Genomic DNA, 20,908 nt, shown 5'->3' on the forward strand with positions numbered 1-20,908 from the left:
CACAGTTGTTTAGGTAAACTGACGTATTGTTAAGCTGCCATCTAAATGTTTATAATATTTAACCAGAGACAAAGACTACTCTAATTCTTAATCAGTGAGGCCTCTTCCAGTGAATGATGGAGAATGAAGAAAATCATGACTGCACAAGTTGGTGAGCAGAAGTGATGTATGAATGCTTATCAAAAGACGTTTATTTATTCCATCCTCTCTAAGTATCAGGGAACATTGCACAAGAAGGGAAACAGTGATTGTAAGAGCCAGAAGATAAGAAAATGGGTTGTAAAATGTCATTTTCTGACAAGACATAGCCATTACAATCATGAACTCATACCAACTGTGGATAACTACACTAGGTCTACAAAAAAAGGGTCAGACATGGATAGAAGAGGCCTTACACTTACTGCTTAATTATTTGTACTGATGGATACAGGGAGCAGGGAAATAATTGCTTTCAGGTCTCTGCCCACCAATGACTACATCAGGTTCCACCAGACACTTCTAATCCAATGAATTAAACAGGTCACAAAAAACTCTGAAAGTCATGTACCTGGGAAAGGGACTAGCTTGATAAAAGTTGTTGGGGATGGGAAGTAGATAAGATGGGGCAATGGTGAGGAACGTAATCAGACAGTATATGTGTACATATGACATTATCAAACAACAAAATTAATTAACATTGCTGTATGGAAAAGATTAGGAAATAAATTAATGAAATAGAGGTGAGAAAACATATAAGGAATTTACAATGCAAAAAAAATTGATCCTTATAAATTACAAACTCATAGCCAAACTAAGCAAAAAAGGAGAAACCACAGTAAAAAACAATTGGAGATAAAGTTAGAACCATCATAACAATCACTGAAGAAATTCATAAACTAACTATGACATATCTTAAAAACATATATTACACTGAATTGGAAAATTTACATAAATGGATGAACTTCTAGATGCATATGATCTACCAAAATTAAACCAAGACGAGATAAATAATTTAAACAGATCTATAAGAAGCAGTGAGATTGAACAAGTAATAAAAAATTTCCCAACTATAAAAAGCTGGGGCCCAGATGGATTCATTGCTGAATTCTACCAGATCTTCCAAGAACTGACACCAAAGCTTCTCAAGCTATTCCACAAAAACAGGAAAGGAAGGAGCAGTACCAAACTCTATTTATGAAGACGGTATTATGACGAAACCCAAAATGTATAAAAACATAACAAAAAAGAAAGTTAAAGACCAATAATCCCAATGAATGTAGATACAAAAACTTTTAACAAAATACCTGCAATTTTAATTCAAGAATATACATCAAAATGTTACTTTTCATGATCAAGCAGGCTTTGACAAAGGGTGTGGGAATGGTTTAACAAATACAAATAAATAAATGTAATATACCACATAGATAGACTCAAGGGCTGAAAGCACATGGTCATCTCAGCAGATGGAGAAAGGGTTTTCTAAGAAAATCCAACACCCCTACATGATAAAAGTTCTCAAGAAACTCAGAATACAAGGAACATACCTTAACATAATAAAGACTATGTCAAACTTAGAACAACCATTGTATCTAATGGGGGAAAAACGCAAAACACTCCCACTGAAATCAGGAATAAGACAAGGGTGTCTACTTTCCTCTTATTCAATATAGTTATAGAACTCTCAGCTACAGCAATCAGACAAGAGAAGCAAATAAAAGATATTTTAATAAGAAAGTAAAAGGGAATGCCCCTCCCCCATATTTGAGCTCTTGGTTGGTAGAACTGTTTTGGAAGGATTAAGAGGTGTAGCCTTGTTGGAGGAGGTGTGGCACTGGGAGCAGGCTTTGGGGTTTAAAAAGCCTGTGCCATTCTCTATTAGTTCCCTCTCTTTGCCTCATGGTTGTGTCTCAACATGTAAGCTCTCAGCTAATGCTCCAGTGCTATGCTTTCTGACCTGCTGCCACGCTTCCCATCATGATGGTCATGGACTCTAACCCTTGGAAATGGTAAACTCTCAATAAACTCTCTCTTCTTTAAGTTGCCTTGGTTGTGTCTTGTCACAGAAAGAGAAAAGTAACTCAAACAGCATTCTTATTTGAAGATGTTATAATTCTATATACAAGAGACGCCTAAGATCCTCTTTTTCAAAGAAACTCTTAGATCTGACAAAAAACTATGAGAAAAACTGGCAGGATAAAAAATTAACATAACAAAATTAGTAGCCTTCATATATTCCAATAACAAACAGGTTGAGGACAAAATTGGGGAAACAATCTCACTAAAAATCACCTCAAAATGTTCTGGGAATGAACTACCCAAGGATCTGAACAATCTCCATTGTTAAAATTTTAAAAACACTTGAGAGAGAATTGAAGGAGACATGAGAGGATGGAAAGACTTCCCATACTCATGTATTGGAAATATCAACTCTGTAAAAATAACCACCTTACCAAAATATCTCATCAAAAGCAATCTGCATATTCAATAAACTCTCCATCGAAATGTCAAAACCACTTTTCACAGAAATAGAGAAATAGTCTCAAAATTCATTTGGAAGCAAAAAAGAACTCAGGTGGCCAAAGTAATCCTGAGCAAAAAGTTTAACACTGGAGGTATGTATCACCATACTCATGTTCAAATTACAGCATAGAGCCATAGGCATGGGGGCAGAATGGTACTGGTAAAAAAAAAACAAGTAAACAAACAAAACTATGTGTAGATAAACAGAATGGAAAATTCTGACATAAACCCATGCAAGAAGAATCACCTGGTTTTTTATTATTTCTTTTGTTTTTGAGATAATGTAATTACATCATTTTGCCTTTCCCTTTCCTCCCCACAAAGCTTCCCATATACCCCTCCTTTCTTTCTTTCAAATTCAAGGTCTGTTTTTCTCATTAATTATTGCTATATATACATATGTCTATATATCGCTAAAAATATAAGTATGGTGCACTCAGTCTGTATGATTTACTTGCATGTGTGTTTCCAGGGCTGACCATTTGGTGTTGGATAACTAGTTGGCATACTCTTCCCTGGGGAAGACTATTTCTCCTGCTTTTAGCTTTTCATAGTTCTTTGTGTAGGATTTAGGCCTCATGTGATTTCCTCCATCCACGCTAGTGTGTCTGTTGTTGTCCTTGCTCAGTTTGTGATGGGGCAGTCATGTTGTTGAGACTTTATGCTGTAGCTTTTGATATTTGTTGGAAACAATCTCAAAGCAAACTCGGTTTTCTCGGGCTCTTTCCACCCCCTCTTCTGCAGGGTTCCCTGAGCCTTAGGCAGTCACCTGATTTTTTTTTACAAAGAAGCAATAAATACCCATTGGAGAAAAGAGCTTCTTCTACAAATGGTGCTGAGAAAAAAACCTGGATATCCACAGGTAAAAGACTGAAGAGTGAAAATAGATCATCTTTCACCTGACACAAAACCGAAGGCCAAATGGATCGATGACCTCGATGTGAGGCCCAAAGCTCTGACAATGCTAGAGGAAAAAAGTAAAGAAAACACTTCAAGATGTGGGCACAGGTAAAACCTTTCCAAATATGACCCTGGTCCCTCAGAAAATAGGACCAGTTACCAACAAATGGGACCTAATGAAATTAAAACTGTTGTATACAGACTAATGGACCTTGGGAACCTGTTTTCCATAATAGGGATACTCTCTCAGCCTAGACACACAGGGAAGGGCCTAGGACCTGCCCCAAATGATTTGACAGACTTTGATGATCCCCCATGGAAGGCCTCACCCTCCCTGGTGAGCAGAAAGGGGATAGGATGGGGGTAGTCTGTGGGGGGTTTGGGAGTATTGGAGGGGGAGGGAAATGGGATTGACATGCAAAATAAGATTGTTTCTAATCTAAGTAAAGAAAAAAAGAACTTAGATGAATCCCCCTCCACAAAAGAAAATTCTGTATACATTAAAGTGAAACGGCAACCTGCAGAATGGGATAAAACCTTTGCCAGCTATCCATTTAACAGAGGAGAAATATCTGGAGTTTACAAAGAATTAACGGAACCAGGCAAAATAACAACAATGAAAACAAACCAAAACCCAAAAATTGAGCACCCACAAATAACCCAATTAAAAAATGGACTAAAGAGCTGAAGTGAGGGTTCTCAAAAGATGAAATACAAATGGTTAACAAATACTTTAAAATATGTCCAATATCCTCAGCCATTGAGAAATGAAAGTGAAAACTATTCTGAGAGCCATTTTACCCCGTCTGAATGGCTACAGTAAAAAGATGAAGGGCAACGAATGTTGGAGAGAGAGTGGAGAAAGAACACTTACTGTTGCTAGAAATGTAATCTAGTGAGTTGGTGTAAAGGTTTCTCAGAAAGCTAAAAGTAGCATTAGCATATGATCCAACTGATACCACCCAAAGGACTCTATGTCATACTCGAAAGATACATGCTCATCTCTGTCCATAGCTGCTCTATCCACAATACCAAGAAAATATAATCAACACCATCAAGACATGGAAAGGTGGAGCTACACAGGATGGGATTTTATTAAACAGTTAAGAAAAATGAATTTATGAATGTGTTGTTCCTCCATAAGAGGAACAAAAGGAGGCTTTAAGGGAGAATAGTAGGGAGGATAATAGAACGTGAAATGGAAGTAAAGGGAGGAATCCTGGGAGTGCAGTGTTTATGAGGGGATGGAGCATGAAGGAGAAGATGGGTGGAGAAAAGGCCAACCTAAACCTTGGAAGTGTGAAAATTCCATACGGAAACCTGTCACTTTTCATGCTAATAAAATATAAAAATAATATCAAAGCAATACATTTGCTTTAATATGAAAATCACATTTTATAAAAAAATGCTTCCCTGTAGCTACATGTGGTGGCTAATGTCTATAATCTCAGTCCTTGGGAGGTCAAGGAAGGAGGATCAAAAGTTCAAGACCATCCTCAACTACAAACTGAATTTGAGGCCAGCTTGTGCTACATAAGATTCTATCTCAATACCTTCCTTTGCTACAGAAAGTCTTCCCATAAAGGAAAAAGGATTGTTTCACTACTGAATTATACCAAATCACTAAGGGTGAACTAAAACCAACATTACTCAGTGTTTCACACAACAGAAAGGGAAAGCATATTACAAAACTCATTGTCTGAGGCCAGTATCATCTTTATAGCAAGGAGACAATAAAAAGGAAACTGTGGACTAATATCTTTGATTAATATACAGGAAAAGAGGGAAACACTTCAAGATACAGAGATAGGCTAGAACCTCCTATAAAGGACTCCAAAAGCAGAGGAAACAATCACAGATATTTACAAATGAGATTACACAAATTTAAAAACTTCTTCCCAGCAAAGGACACTAGCCACCAGAGTGAAGAGACAGCCCACACAATGAACTTCAAAAATTATATACCCAAAATAATCACATAAATAAATAGGTCAATGAGCTTAATAGAGAGTTTTTCAAAAGAGGAAATAGAAATGGCCAATAAATGGTTTCCTTCTTCCTTGCCCCACTTCTCAGTACTCAACCCCCTTAGCCTTGAGGGAAAATAACATAAATTGTTTTGTGATTCCATTCCATCTCAGGCAGAAGTGGCTGTCATCAAGAAAACTAGTGATAACAAATGCTGTAGATGATACAGGGAAAACAGAATTCTTCTGTACTGTTGGATGGAATGTGAACTTGTGGAGCCGCTATGGAAGTCAATATGGAGTTTCCTAGAAAACATTAGAACAAATAGCTTTAAAAATAAAACCTACCATGTGATCCAACTCTACCACTCCTGGCCATGTAACCAAAGGAATCTAAGTCAATATCCCACAGCAGTGTTTGCATTTATGTTTACTGCCATGCTATTCACAACAGCTAAGAAACAGTCAGCTTAGATGTCCATCACCAGATGAATGGATAAAGAAGTGTGATCCATACACAAAATGGGATTTTTCCATTGTAAAGGAAAATAAAATCATAATATTTACAAGAATGTACAGAACTGGAATTCATTGCCAAATGACATGCACCATACTCAGACGAATACTGCATGTTTTTGTTATCTGTAGAATCTAGATACGCGCGCGCGTGTGTGTGTGTGTGTGTGTGTGTACCATGGAAGAAAAAAGGGGACCCTGAGTCGGAAGGCAAAGAAATCTTAAGGGGTAGAGGAAGAGAAAGTAATGGAATATATGAGCTATGAAAGTAGAAGGGGGTTATTTGGAGAAAGAAAAGAAGAAGGGAGTCGGGAGAACAGAGCAGAAAGGGGGTGAGGAGGACTGAAATACAGTGACATGAAAGTATGAAAATGCTTTAACGGGGCCCATCACTTTGTGAGTTAAATAATTTAATTTAAAGTCCCAGTCTGAAGGTGACTCAGGGCCTTCGAGTTCTTGTATGCCTTCTCCTTTAAAAAAAAGATACCTTCTTCAACCTGGGGTGTGCATCTAGTCCTGCATATGTATCAACCCAACATGGGGGTACAGCCATAAGATCCCCAGAGGGGATGCCTTCTCAACACTTCCAGCTTGCAAGATGCCGTTCAGAAAATAGAAGATGCATCTTGGGTGTGAACTGGGGCCAAGAAACAGCATTTTCAGCTGGGAGAGGTCATGCACGCCTTTATTCCCAGCACTTGGAAGGCAGAGGCAGGTGACTCTCTGAGTTTGAGGCCCGTCGGATCTAAGGAGCAAGTTCAAGGACAGCCAGGGCTACACAGAGAAACCTTGTCTCGAAAAGCCAAAAACAGACAACCAAGAAAAGAAACCAGTTTCTAGAAAGAGGACAACAGAGGACAGAGGATATAGCTCAGCAGTGGATCAGGTGTCTAGCACCAGTGAGGCCCTGAGTTAGAGTCCCCAGAACTGCAAAAATCCAAACAAAGAGCAAGCATCTGATAAAGTGCTGTCCAGTCTACACCCACGGATATATCTTCATTTTTCTTCTGCTTAGACAGTCCTTTCCCCTCTTTTCCCATCATCCTCCTGGCTTAGCACACCTTCCACAATTCATCTTGGGAGGCTTCTCCTTCTGAGGCTACTCAGCAATCCTTCCCAAGTTAGAAGGGTCCTAGGTTTATGTCTCATGACCTGCGGTATCCTCAAACCATTAGAGTAACAGTAGCTAACAGGTGTTGACTGTGGCTGAAGGACAGAGCAAATGATGCATGGCATCGGCTCTGAGAATCATAAAAGAATACAGTATTTGCAGGAGGCCAGCTCTCTAAGCCTTGTCCACACAAAGAGGTGTCCCGAGGCTTACACGGAGGGAGGCAGGATGCCCCAGCAGAGGTACCTAATCCTCTCTTGCTTACATGTTTGTAGGGTGATGGGAGGAGATAAGAGTCACTTGATGTAGGAGGCACATCCTGAGTACTGCAATCCAGACTAGAGCCTTAAGGACTGTTGAAAACTCAGTTTTCATAACAGTACCAGCTTTGGCCAGAGGCCCAGCCATCCTCCCAGTAGAGCCTCTGGTTGCTAGGCTACCTGAGAGTGAGTAGTGAGGACTGCAGACCAGTTAGACTGATTGATTGATCTCTGTAGGGTGCTTACTATTTGTGGGGCGTTCTCTCATTTATTCTCACAACAACCTGATGAGGAATGGTCCTCATGTTGTGGATGCTGAAATGGAATCTAGAGAGATGAGCCCATGGACACGTCAGCTATGCATGGCAGAGGTAAAATTCAAACTCTGTCCAGGAAAGCTTTAGTGTCCTTTGTCATCTGCCCCAGCCACTACCTTGGGACATTCCCCACTTGATGTTGCCATCTGTGCTAGTCCCTTTTACACTGTTGTGACAAAATATTTGAGAAAGTCCTTGAAGGGAGGAGAGGTTTACTTTGACTCACACTTCCAAATGTTTTAGTTCATAGTGGCTGGTTCCATCACTTTCAGGCCTGAGGCAAGGCAGAGACAAGACCAAAGGGCAACATGGACAAAAGCTGGTTTCCTTATAGCAGCCAGGAAGCCAAGACAGGAAGGGGCAGGGACAAGATCACCCTTCAAAGACCCCAGTGGCATACTTCTTCCCTTTCACCAGCGAATAACCCAATCTGCTATCAAACCATCAAGGATTAATCCACTAATAAAGTCAACAATCCTACAACCCAATCACCTCCAAACAGAACTAGTCTCTGGAACCAAGCCTTCCACACAGAACACTTCATATTAAAAGCATGCATGGCACTGTAATTTCTGTGTGTGCGTGCATATGCACCTTAACTTCTCACTTACAGCATCTCTGGCTTGTCATTTCAGCGAGACTGGATTTACCTGTTTACACTCCTACACCAGTGCTGGAGTTACAGGTACACACTGCCACACTGAACATTTTTTATGCAGGTGTTAGGGATCCAAAATCATGTCTTCCTGCTCGTGCAGGAAACACTTTGCCCTCTGAGCCATCTCAACTGAGATGTCTCAACACCATTTTTTAGCTTGCCAAGATTTTATCTCCTTGAAACAGAGATGATGTCTTTTATTCCCATATTTGCAGTGTTGACATTCCACCAGCATTTGCTGAGCCTGTGGATGGACAGATTTCATACTTCATTACCCCACAAGGCAACACCTTCACTATGTAGCCTTTTGATCTAGTCCCTGAACAGAGTGGAAGACACTTCTCTGAAGACCTAATAACCCAGAGAGCCTTGGGGTCAAGGTCAGTGAAACCCATGAACAACTCAAGTCTCCTCCATGGTGCACAAAAGCTGTGCTACAAGGCCAGGGGTGTGCAGTCCACTGCTTAGTTCCCTGCTGACACGCTTTCTTTCTCATGGCGCCTTCCCATCTAATTGTCTTTAGCCAACTCTTCATCAAAAATGTCACATTTGGCTCCTTGCCCTCCCAAGATCAATAGGAGGGTCTCACGCAAAAATATATCAAACACATCACCAAGGAGAGGGAACAAACGGGAAATGTTTCCAGTCACAAAATCACTTCCCAGGCACCAAAGAGGAGCTGAGGTGGCTTCTCTGCTGGTCCTGGCTAAGCTGTTGTCCGGGCAGGGGCATGGCTTTGGGTAAGTGATCCTGGGTTTCTGGTCTTTCTTCCCTGTGGTGTGCACAATACAGGGCCTCTCCTCTGGGGCCATGTCAGCACGGCTTCCGGCAGCACTTGGTGTCTGCATTCTTACGGCTATTGTTACAAAGGCTTACACACTGCGAGTTCTCTGAGCAGTAATTCCACTCAAATAATTCATCACAAGGAAGTTATTACAAAGTCCATGCACATGGAGCTCAAAGCTGCTTACTGAAGAGTGACTTACAATAGTTAGGAGGATTGGCTAACATTTTTAAAAATCTAGACTATTTTTAAGGCATCTAAAAAGAGTTTATGAGAGAATATTCAGATTCAGAAAGATTTCCCCTATCAGTTAGCAGAGTTTAAAAAAAAATAAATTACATGTATTTAATTAGTTCAAGGGGGACAGATTGGACATGGCATGCATACTGAGGCCAGAGGACACTTTTGCAAGTCAGTTTTCCCCTTCTATCATATGATTCCCTGGGATTAAACTCAGGACATCAGGCTTAGTGACAAGCACCTATACCCACTGAGTCATCTAAAGGGCTCTGATCATATATATGTATTCCATGTGTGCCTGTGAATGTGTGTGTGCATGTGAGTTGTGAGTGCAGACCCTGAGAAGTCCAGAAGGGGGCACTAGGTCCCCTGGAGCTGGAGTTATAAGTGGTCATGAGCTACCCAACGTGGTTGCTGGGAGCCAAACTCAGGTCCTCCGCAAGAGCAGTAAGTGCTCTTAACTTCTGAGTCATATCTCCAGTCTTTGATCCCACAGTCTTAAGACCGTGATTAAAATGTGTGAACATGGGAGGTGGAGGCAGGCAGATCGCTGTGACTTTGAGGCCAGACTGGTCTACAGAGCGAGTTACAGGACAGGCTCCAAAGCAATACAGAGAAACCCTGTCTCGAAAAAGCAAACAAAAAAAATGTATAAACAGAAAAGAGGAACTAATACTTGAGCACACTAAACAATGCCAATATTTTTTATTTTTCCTACCAGCGCCACAATAAGAAAAGCACACGTCAAACTATGGTATAATGAGGCAAGTGGTTTGTTAGGGGCCTTAATTGACAGAAGTTTTGAAACTCTTGATAATGGCTTACCTCCATTCCTGTGCCAGCACAATTCTAGGTGCCTTATTAAGACTTTCTCACCAGTATCTCACAACATTGCTGTAAGCACATAATTTTACAGATGAGGGATCCTTAAGCACAGAGATGCCATTGAGTTGCCCAAGGCCACACAGCCTGGAAGTGCTAGAAGTTGTAACTGTACTGTATTGTACTGTACTGCAGAGTCCCATTCTCAGTATCTAGAGCAGTTGCATAAGTATCCCATAAGACACTTTTAAAGAAGTGTATATTTAAACATCTTAAAAATTATGACTCAGCCCCACACTGACTTGATTTAAATAGTAGCATCTAGTTGTCTGAAGATATTTGGAATGAGTAAGAGGCCACTTGAAGCAAATGCATTTAATAAATAAGAAAATGTGTAATTAGGATTTTACCTTGTGAAAGGAAACTCTAATTAAAAATATATATTTGATCTCATAGTTATGAAGATTTGGGTATATTTGCAAATATCTAGGGGTGGTTTGAATGAATACTCAGTTCGCACACACACACACACACACACACACAAAAGTGACAGCAAATATTTCATTCTCTCTCAGCCTCATGGACCAGCAAACACATCCTGTCTTCAGAGATGTCAAGAGATGGGCGTGATGCGCATCTTAGAGTAGATGGAACACATAAAACAGCATGCTGGCTTTTCAGCTGGCCAGCCCAGCACCACAAAAAGGACAGTTTTGTAGCAAAAGTGGATGCTTCCATTCAGTTTCCCCAGGACCTCTTTTTATGTTTTCTTACTTGTCCTCCTTGAAGTGCCAATGACAAATTTGCTGATTTCCTCTGCCTTAATGTGTGGCTGTTTTTCAAGCTGGATCTTTAAGCACAGGGCCTTCCGTAAGCACTGGGTACACTTGAGGTCTCTGGCACTGCCTTCATCGACTTAATGAAATTCCTAGTTTTGACAGGAGTTGTAATTTTGCTCTGTAACAATCAGGCTCACATCCTGGAGATGCTCCTGGGAATGACGGAGTACCAGAGAGGAAGATGTCTGACCTTCGTGTCTAGCACAAAGCAACTCTGTGACCCCATACTACACCTGTGCCTCCTTCTGTCAAATGGGGGTGCTACTAATAGAGCTGTTGCAGAGATAAACTAAGTTAATTCATATGAAGCAATTAGTCTGAGGGACACTGAAGCCCTCAATAATAATACCAGCCATGATTATCATCAGCGGGCAGTTACTAGTGCAAAGTGTGTGTGTGTGTGTGTGTGTGTGTGTGTGTGTGTGTGTATGAGCACACTCGAGGGCGTATGTGTGTGGAACACTTTTATGGAATCAGATAAATGTTAAAAAAATAAAAGCATCTTTACTTAGAAGGGCTTTAGTGATCATTTGAGAGGTCCTTAATTTTTGTGAGCCTTTGGAACAAAGTCTCAACATCTTTGAACACAGATTTGAACTTCTGTAACTGTCACTTAAAGACTTAAAGAAGTGTACAAGACTCCCGCTGATCCAGGCTGATGTGTGTCTGCTTGGATAAATTCATACACAGCCACACTGCAGGCACTTGTTCAAGCAAATGCAGGGAGAGCAGAGGCACCTGCTTGTTTGTGTCAAGATGTAAAACCAGGAGTGGAATTCCAAATGAGCATACTGTATGGCCCAGACTGGGCAAGTTCTCTCTCTCTCTCTCTCTCTCTCTCTCTCTCTCTCTCTCTCTCTCTCTCTCTCTCTCTCTCTCTCTCTCTCTCTCTCTCTCTCTCTCTCTCTCTCTCTCTCTCTCCAGCATCTTGCAATAAAGCTCAATTGGCCTCAATTGAACTCATGGTCCTCCTGCCTCAGCCTACCAAGTTTTAGAATTCCAAGCATTTGCTACCAAGCCCAGAGAGATTAAAAAACAAAGCAACCCAAAAGCTACAGAGTTTAAAGCGTGAATGATACTCATCTCCCTTTATAACTAAGGTGAGGGTTGTGAGAAGTTGTTAGACATTTTAAATGATTTAACCTTGAAATAATTATTTCCCCTCACTTCACTTTCAAGCCTGTGGATCAATTTAATTGAAGAGCATCCACAGCCCGTAAGGGAAATGATTAAAGAAAGCCCTGCTTCTATTCACAGCCACGTAAGTATATTCATTATGATTTTTTGTTGTCAAAAATGTGCAAAGAAAACAAAGTACATAAATCAATTGCATCTTGAGGTTGACTGAGATTGCAGGCACCACCAGAATCCTACTTAGGCTTGATTTACTGAAAGTAGACCCAACTGTGTTACAAAGCCACTTTTCTTAAAGAGAGATCACAAAAATTAAGAGGCTATAAGGAACACACTAATAAATAAATACCCATTTCCCACCAGTTCAAGTAGTTAAACCTTAAGCTATTAACATCTGTGTGTGTGTGTGTGTGTATGTGTGTGTGTGTGTAACCTGAGTATTAGAGTAAGTATTAGAGATGGTGTATAATATATAATCTAGTAAACATAAAAATATGTACTTCAAAAATGCAATTTCCAGTTCTATTCTCCTCTGTTGTTCTTAGAAGGAGCCCTTGTGAGCTTATTTCCATGAGAGATACATTCTTCTGAATTCACCATTTTCATATTCATGGATTAAACTAACATCTGTTGAAAATATTTATGAAAAATTACATCTGTACTAAGCAAGGACATTTTCCCCCTTGCTGCTGCTGCCTAAGCAATATGGCATAAAAACTGTTCAGCCAGCATTGGCACTGGGTTGGGGAATGTAAGCCATCTAGAGAGAGTTTAAAGTGGATGAAGGAATGTAAATAGATCTCACACAAATACTACGCCATTATATAGAAGGGAATTGAGTGTCCTAGGATGCTGTGGAACCAGTCCCCACAGACACTGAGGATGACCGTGCAATAGACGGACATGAATACACAGACATTATTATTATTATTATATGTGTGAATTTGGAACCGTAAACTATATGCAAATAAAACTGTCACTTTTATGTTTTATACCTGGGGTTCTTTGTAAGATTTTATTAGAAGATAAAGGTCTTTTGTTTAGAAAATTGGCAAATCCCTGACTTCCAGACCCTCCGGGATTCTTCCTGGACTAATTATGAGACACAGCAGTACCCTCTGACCCACTCCTCTTAGCCTTCTCTGTCTTTGCAAGATCCATGAAACCCAGCAACATGGTTTGAAAAACATACAGTGTATCCCTTTTTTTGTCAACTTGACACAAGATAGAGTTATCTAGGAAGAGGAACCTCAGTTTAGAAAATGCCTCTGTCAGATTGCCTGTAAACCAATCTATAGAGCGTTTCTTGATTAATGATTGATATAGGGAGGCTCAGCTTCCTGGAGGCAGTGCTACCCCTGGGCTGCTGGCCTGGGTGCTAGAAAGGGGCTGGATGAGCAAGTTATGGGGTGCAAACCAGTAAGCAGAGCTCTTCCTTAGCTTCAGTTCCTGCCTTGAATTCCTGTTCTGACTTCTCTTCATGATAGACTCTGATCAAGATGTGCAGTCAAACTAACCTCTTCCTATGCAAGCTGCTTTTGGTCATGGTTAGGGTTACCATGACCACAGCAACGATTACAAAGAAGACACTTAATTGTTGATTCAGAGGTTCAGTCCATCATGGCAGGGAGAATGGGCCACATGAAGGCAGGCATGGTGCTGGAGAAACAGCTGAGTGTCCTATGTCTTGCTACAAGAAGTCGACTGACATACTGAGTATAGGAAACCTCAAAGCCCGCCCCAACAAGGCCATATCCACTCCAACAAAGCCACACCTCCAAACAATGCCACTCCCTATGAGATTATGGGATTATGGGGGCTAATTACATTCAAACCACCTCACAAAGTAAAGAAAGCTAACTAAGGACAGGGTTTGCCTGTGAATTGCCCCCATACCAGCTCTCCCTCTGCCAATCTAACCACCAGTAGAGTGTCTCAGACTCTGGTGGCAATTAGGATGGTACCAGTTCATCACTGGGGGTGTCTTGAGAATGTCCTTTCCAAAAGCACTTTCAGACCTTCAGGGAAAAACCGCAATAGATTCCACAAGCTCTTTCTAACACATATGACAGTGAAAACATGCCTACTTCAAAGTGGATATGAACATCTTCTTGGCGGCTTCTGCAAAGTGCTTGGCAATGTCCTAGAAGGCTGACTGCAAGCCCTGATATTACCTCTAGACTACTGCATTCAAGGGACAGACCCAGGAGAGTTCAGCTGATTAGGACCTGGGCCCACAAAGGGCAGACCGGCAGTAGCAAGATGACATTGTCAGTCTGTTGAGATAACCAGCTGCTCTGGTACTCAGTGTCCCACCTCGACTTGAAACTATGACCAAGGCTGCTCAGCAGAGCAAGAAAGTAGGGAATAAGGAAAAAGAGAGTCTTTTTTCCCAACAAGGCTCTGAGACAGATCAGGATGGGCTAGTCGCCACTCACAAATTTGCTTTTGAAAAAGATGTCATTAGGAGGATTCTGTGGATGAGAACAAAGGGGAGTGTTTGCTAAGCTCACTCCTTTGATCTGAATTCACACATGCCCAATCTGCCATATTTGCATTTATTTGGTATGATCGTGAGGCAATTTGTGGCCTCTTGAGCAGTTCTCTTCTATTGGTTCATGTGTGTAACCCGTGGACTGTTTTGTTTCTGCCTCAGAAGCATCTCAGCATAAATGAGGAGCTGCAGGCTCCATTTCCATCTTACTGCTGCTGCTCCACGCCTCGTGCTTCCTGGCAATCAAGCCTCTGAACACACGTTCAAGTTGCCGCGGGAAGTCACTGGGCTCCTGGCTCCATCAGTCTGAGTGATGAAGTAGGCATTTTTAATATTTGCTAAACAGGATTGTGGAGAAGGTGAAGTCTCGGCAGGGCTCCCAAGCGGTAACTGCATCTTGTTGTCTCAGGTTAATCATGTACCTAATTTGCCGATTATTGACTTGTTCTCGCAAAGGGTTTTCCTTGGCTTGACATATCAGCAGCAATCAGTGATGAACTGTCAAGCAAACTTGCTCGCTGCCTTAACCACCCAAGACCCAGACTTGCAGCTACAGATTCTGAGCTGAGATTTCCTCTGATGCCTAACCCTGAAGACTGGTCACATGATTATTTTTCTTCCTCGGCCTGATCTGTTTTGTTTCTAGAACTAGGGTTCAGCAAATCTGACACAGTTTGTAGAATTTCAAATATTTGGCAAGATCCAGCTAGCTTCGACTGTACACATATCATTCCCATAAGATTTTGAGTTGGTAGGTTAGACAGACTTGTTTTCTTCACTGTGTCTTAAAAAAATGCAATGTAGGGTGTCAAAAATTGCTGCATTTAAAGCACAAAGAAAGCATCATTTCTAACTGAAGATGCTTGCGAAATGGTAAGAACTAATTTATGGAGGGGCGCAAGTCAATGAATTAGTCACCTACACAGTGCTGACATGTGTAGGCATGATGTACACTTGTAGGAGAATCTAGCATGGTAAATGCGATCCATTACGGGTTATTTGTAGGAGTATACACAGACCGTCCACTGGGACTGTCACTGCACTGTGAGTAGATGTCATTATGACTTTTCATTCATAATTCTGGCCCTCTTTTTCTGGGACTATCATTGACTGCCCCTCTGAAGCTAGGATGTGAGTGGTTACAGGCAACAAGAGAAGGGACTTAGGTTTCATGTGTCAGAGGATTCTTCAGGCACAGGTGCACTGTCCCATCTCCCCTTTCCATGCCATGGGGGAGCTGGCTGTGCACCTGGTAACAGAGACTTTTGTAGGTCTATGTCCTTGAATCAGAAGATGACAGCAAACAGTCTTTGTTAACAGAAGATGAACACATGAGGCAGAAGCAGGGGTCAGAACCTTGGTGCTGATGTCTGCAGTTAGAGAACTCCTTTGGGGGGAGACTGTACTCTGAGCAATCTATGGAAGTGCCAGGAGGCGGGTTTCAGCAGTAGCTTTGGCCTCCACCCAAGGATGTGTAGCAATCTTCTGTGAGCCGTGATGACCACAAGTATGTCCCAGCATTGCCAATGTCTCTCTCTCTATGGTGGAAGTCAGGGCAGGTCATAATCTCCCCTGTTGGAGAATCACTGATCACCAGACTAGGCAAGAAACAGCATTTGCTATTTTAAGCCACTGGACTGTCAGGCTTTTTTTTAAAGCTGCCATGGATATGCTTTGCTAGAACAAACATATATAAACATTTAGCCAAAGGGGACTACTTCAAATTATAAGTATTTTTACTTTCTTCTTTTTTTTTGTTTCTTGAGATTTTCAGCAATGAAAACATAGTTCTTCAGTAAGAAGAAAATAATGAGGAAATTAATTTTATTTTTAAATCCTGTATTTGTATAATGCTTGTCTGCATTAGTGGTTTTATCTCTCTCCTCTCTCTCTCTCTCTCTCTCTCTCTCTCTCTCACACACACACACACACACACACACACACGATTTTTGGAGGTGACTGTACTGGGAATTGAACCCAGGGCTTTTCACATGCTAGTTGAACGCTTTCCCATCTCAGTTCCCAATGCTAAAGTGCAATGAAATACACACTGTTTTTCTTTTGGGCTTTAGCTTACCAAGGCTTTCCACATTTTTCCTTTGTTGTTCTGTCTATTGTTGTACAACCAATAAAATGTTGTGGGTTTGGTGACACAGGCAAGAGAGAAGGTAAAGCTAAGATGGGCCAAGGACTCTATTCCTGGCCACCTGATGATGGTGTGGCATGCCTCCATCCAAGAAACTCTTTGTCTAACTGCAGAACTTCCTTGCCTATATCGTGTTGCTTCTGTATCTTCTGCAAAAAGCCAGTTTAAGAGAAAGTCAGCTGGGACTGACTCTGAATCTTGGGAAATTTAAGAATTTTTTAAAAAGGATTCTCGTCTGTATTTAATATCCTTGGACAAGGGTACTAAACTTGTAGTCTCTTGGTCAGAGCAAGATCCTCTATAAAATTTAAACATAGCCATTTCATGCAACACAGTCAATGGAATTTCATCCCCTCCCCCCGCCTTTCTTTCTCTTTCTGCAGCTCAAATGAGTCACCTTGGCTAGACTGCCAATCCCCAAAGAACTTATGTTCCTTGATAGGATATGCCAATAGAAATGAGAAATTCTATAATAGCTTGAGACGTATGTTAGTCACCTATCCCTGCAAAGAGCTCAGCACTGTCTCCTCCAGGAAATGTAGCTCATCAAATGGACATGAAGGCAGGTAATGACAGGGAGTGAGTGTAAGGATGTGCATGGAGTATTTTTCTCCCTTCTTCCCCTTTTAAAGCAGTGTCCTGATAGTGTACCTGTCTTGTGCATTTCTGGGCATCTATACTGTGCTATACCTGACCCTTCAACACACCCTGTGTCCCTACATTGGCAGTTGGACTGAAATCCCAGCTCATATCAGCTCCTTGCTATTCATGTCCCGTCCCTTGAAGTGTATGCTGGGGCTGTCCCTGGAGTGGAGCTATTTTGAGAGGACGATCGCTAGAACAATCATGAGCTTGGCAGGAGATGGACAGTGTGGTGTAGCCACAAAAGAAGAAAAGACATTGTCATTGAGGACTGGAGTCCTGAATGTCAGAACAGCAGGGAAACTGAGTGGAGTATGTCTGTAGCTGCTGTCTGCTATCACTCAGTTGCAGGGCTGTCATACGGACTTGCTGTAATCACAACTTTCCAAGGCTCTGGTATCCAAAGCATGCAAGGCAAAGGGGGAACAACAGAGCTGAGGAACAACATTGGGGAGGCAACATTTTCCTTAGCACGGCTCTTTGCAGCTGACTAGCTGAGAGGAAAGTTGTTGCTCAGCGGCGCCCAGAGGCATATTCATCCATTCTCAAATCATGCCAGCAAGCAGATTTCACCATTGCAAATCCTTCATTACTGCCACAGCAGAACCAGCCGAGCCTGAAGGTCAAGCAGACCACCTAACAATCTGCATAGCTTTCCAGAGTAGCATCCTGCTGCCTGGCCAGAAGCTCTGGAGCTGCTTCGGGGACCCCTCTCAGCTGAATTCCTCTTCCTCTGGAGGAGGGTCTCTTTGGAGAGCAGCTGTCTGCTTGGTTAGGGACAGTGTTCACTCATCTCTGAATAATCCATGCCTAGCCCAATAAATATTTTTCCTGGATGGATGAATGGAGGACTCATTGATTACCACTTTACATATTGGTCCCAATAGCATGCACTATGTATGGTAATAAAAACCTACACAGCCCTCCCTGCTCAAAAAACGAACTCGCCCTTAGAGTCCTTATATCGATCATTGCAGGCTGTAAAGATGGGATTGCAAATAAGTTTCATCGCGAGAGCCAACACTGATCGATTGGTAGTGGCTGCCTTGAGAGTATGCGCAGAGGTGTTTGTGTCCTGGGCTCAGTGAGGAAAAGTGCTGTCATTGATTAGCAATGTCTGCTCTGAGCTAAAGACAAGGATATGCTAGCGTGACTGTTTCCTGTTTGCCAACGGTTTTAAAGCCTTAATTTCTTCTGCTAGAATTTTCTGGATGAATATCTTTCCAACACATTTCAAAGCCAGCTTTGACTGGGCATCTGGGCGCTTTCCCTCCACAGTGTGCTTCCTAAGGTACTTCATATTTTTGCTAGGTTTGAGGACAAATGAGGCAGGGAAAACTTGGCTTTTCTCAGAAAATATAAAATTTGTAGGAAAAGAGATTCAAGCTAGGTAGGTGTTAATTCAGTCCAAATGGTATGCATAATGAAATATATACCAGGAAGACACAGGGTGATAAATATGAGTTCCATAATAAAGTCTACTTTCCTTATTCCTAACTCTGGCAATAATCTCCCCTTTATATTGCCAAGGATTTCCCAAGGAGCTTAGTTCAGGGTACCACAGAGAAACGTCACTGGATACCAGTTCCATACATCACTCTTCCCATATACAATGGTCCATTACCTAGTATGACTTTAATGAAATGACTTTTCAATTTAAGGCACCCCAAAATTAACTCCTAGGCCAATGAGAGTAGGCTAGACACTAGTAGGGTATCACATCTTTAAAAACAATAATTCATGTAACATAAATTTAACTTAAAAAAATCTCAGCAGTTTTAGTTCATTCACCATTATGTCACCACCTTAGGCAACTTCAGAGTCATTCCATCACCCCTGGAAGAAGTTGTGTTACTGTTAGAAATCAGTCCCCACTAGAAGAAAGCATCCTCAAAGGTAACCTTGACTCAGAAAGACAAGCATGATATGTACCCACTCATAAGTGGATATTAACTGGAAGGATAACCATGCTACATCCACAGACCCAGAGAGGCTAGGCAGCAAGGAGGCCCTAAGGGGAAATGCGTGGATCTCCCTGGGAAGGGAAAACAGAGCTCTCCTGTTGGCCTGAGGGTGGGTGGCATGGGAACTTGAGGGATTTGGTTAGGAAGTAGGTAGAGGGGCATAGTGCTGAGGGAGATAACTGGTAAGTGGGGGCTTTATGGAGTCAGGTAGAAGCCTGATGTGAGGAAATTTTCCACAAGTCTACAAGGATGGCCTCGGCTAAGACTCCTGGTAGCAGTGGATGCATAGCCTGAACTGGTCATCCCCTGTGATCAGATCGGAGATTCTTCATCTAGCGACTGGTGGAGGCAGATTCAGAGACCCAGGACCAAACACTGGGCCATGCTTGGGTAGTCTTGCTGAGGATAGAGCGGAAGGATTGTAAGAAATAGGAGGGTTAGGCGCATCAAAGGAAAACCCACAGAAACCACTAGCCTGGCTCATGGGGACTCACAGAGTCTGAACCAACAACCAGGGAGCCTACATGGGACTATCATAGGCCTTCTGCATATATATGACAGTTGTGTAGCTTGATCTACATGTGGAACTTGTGGTAATGGGAGCAGGGGGTGTCTGGGAATAGGGGGAGGGAAATGGGAGGAGAGGAGGGAGGGGAGGCTAAGATCAGGATATTAAAAAAAATTCAGTCCCTATTTCCTGGCAACTGCCCACCTACATTTTGCATCTATGGATTTGCTTAGTCCAGATAGTTTATAAATAAAATTGTACCACACAAGGCCTTTTGTATCTGACTTCCTTCATTTAGCTTAGTGTACCCATGCATGCTGTATCAAACCACAGCACTCTATTCCTGTTTATGTCTGAGTAATATTCCATTGCATAGCCTTGTCACATTTTGTTTATCCAGTCATCCATCATTTGGACACTCGCATTGCTTTTCACTTGCTGGTTATGAATAATGCTATAGTGACTATTAGTGTTCTTCAGAATGCTTTCTCTTCTATTTGAGCATATGTATACACCTAGAAGAGAAAGTTCTCTGTCCTATGGCAAGTCTACAGTTGTCTTTCTCAATAACTGGCCACCTTTACTCTGCAGTGGCTGAACTATTTTGATTCCTGCCAGGAATATACAAGGGCTCCAATTTCTCCCAATCCTTGTCAATACCTGTTCTTGTCTGTGCTTTAACCCCAGGCATTTTAGTAGGTGTGAAGCAATACACCTGCATATGTTACCCACTTGGTTCCATCAAGTGTGGCCATACCTGTGCATGAGACGGTGGCAGTCCTCTCCGTATATAGACACCAAAGAGGGCATCCTTCCCCAGGGAGATGTTGAACTTTAAGAACTGGGGCTGACTGATATGAATCTGCGACCTCCAAAACACCCCTGGTGGGACTTCCTGTGTCACCCGACGACCAACTTCTGCTTCGCCACTGTCTATGCTGCTGTTTTTCAATGACCAGGGCACTAGAACACAGGAATAGACATCAAGTCAATAACATTTGTATACATTACTTGACTGTACATTTATATTTAATTATATGACAGATTTTTGTTTCAAAATTAAGATTAAATGCATTCTTTTTAAGCGACAGCTAAAACATTGAGGAT

General features: G+C 41.8%; 1 protein-coding gene across 8 annotated transcripts in view; it reads right to left on the reverse strand.

The window, feature by feature from the left end:
* Window positions 1–20,908, reverse strand: part of Tenm2 (teneurin transmembrane protein 2) — a 1,211,860-nt gene that overhangs the window by 175,948 nt on the left and 1,015,004 nt on the right. For all 8 annotated transcript variants that reach the window (XM_040748463.1, XM_040748461.1, XM_040748460.1 and 5 more), the window contains one exon: window positions 20,559–20,764. In XM_040748463.1, the coding sequence (XP_040604397.1) occupies window positions 20,559–20,764 (206 nt within the window). The remainder of the gene's footprint in view (window positions 1–20,558; window positions 20,765–20,908) is intronic.

The sequence above is a fragment of the Mesocricetus auratus genome, unplaced genomic scaffold (genome assembly GCF_017639785.1).
Source record: "Mesocricetus auratus isolate SY011 unplaced genomic scaffold, BCM_Maur_2.0 Super-Scaffold_100007, whole genome shotgun sequence".
Classification (NCBI taxonomy): domain Eukaryota; kingdom Metazoa; phylum Chordata; class Mammalia; order Rodentia; family Cricetidae; genus Mesocricetus; species Mesocricetus auratus.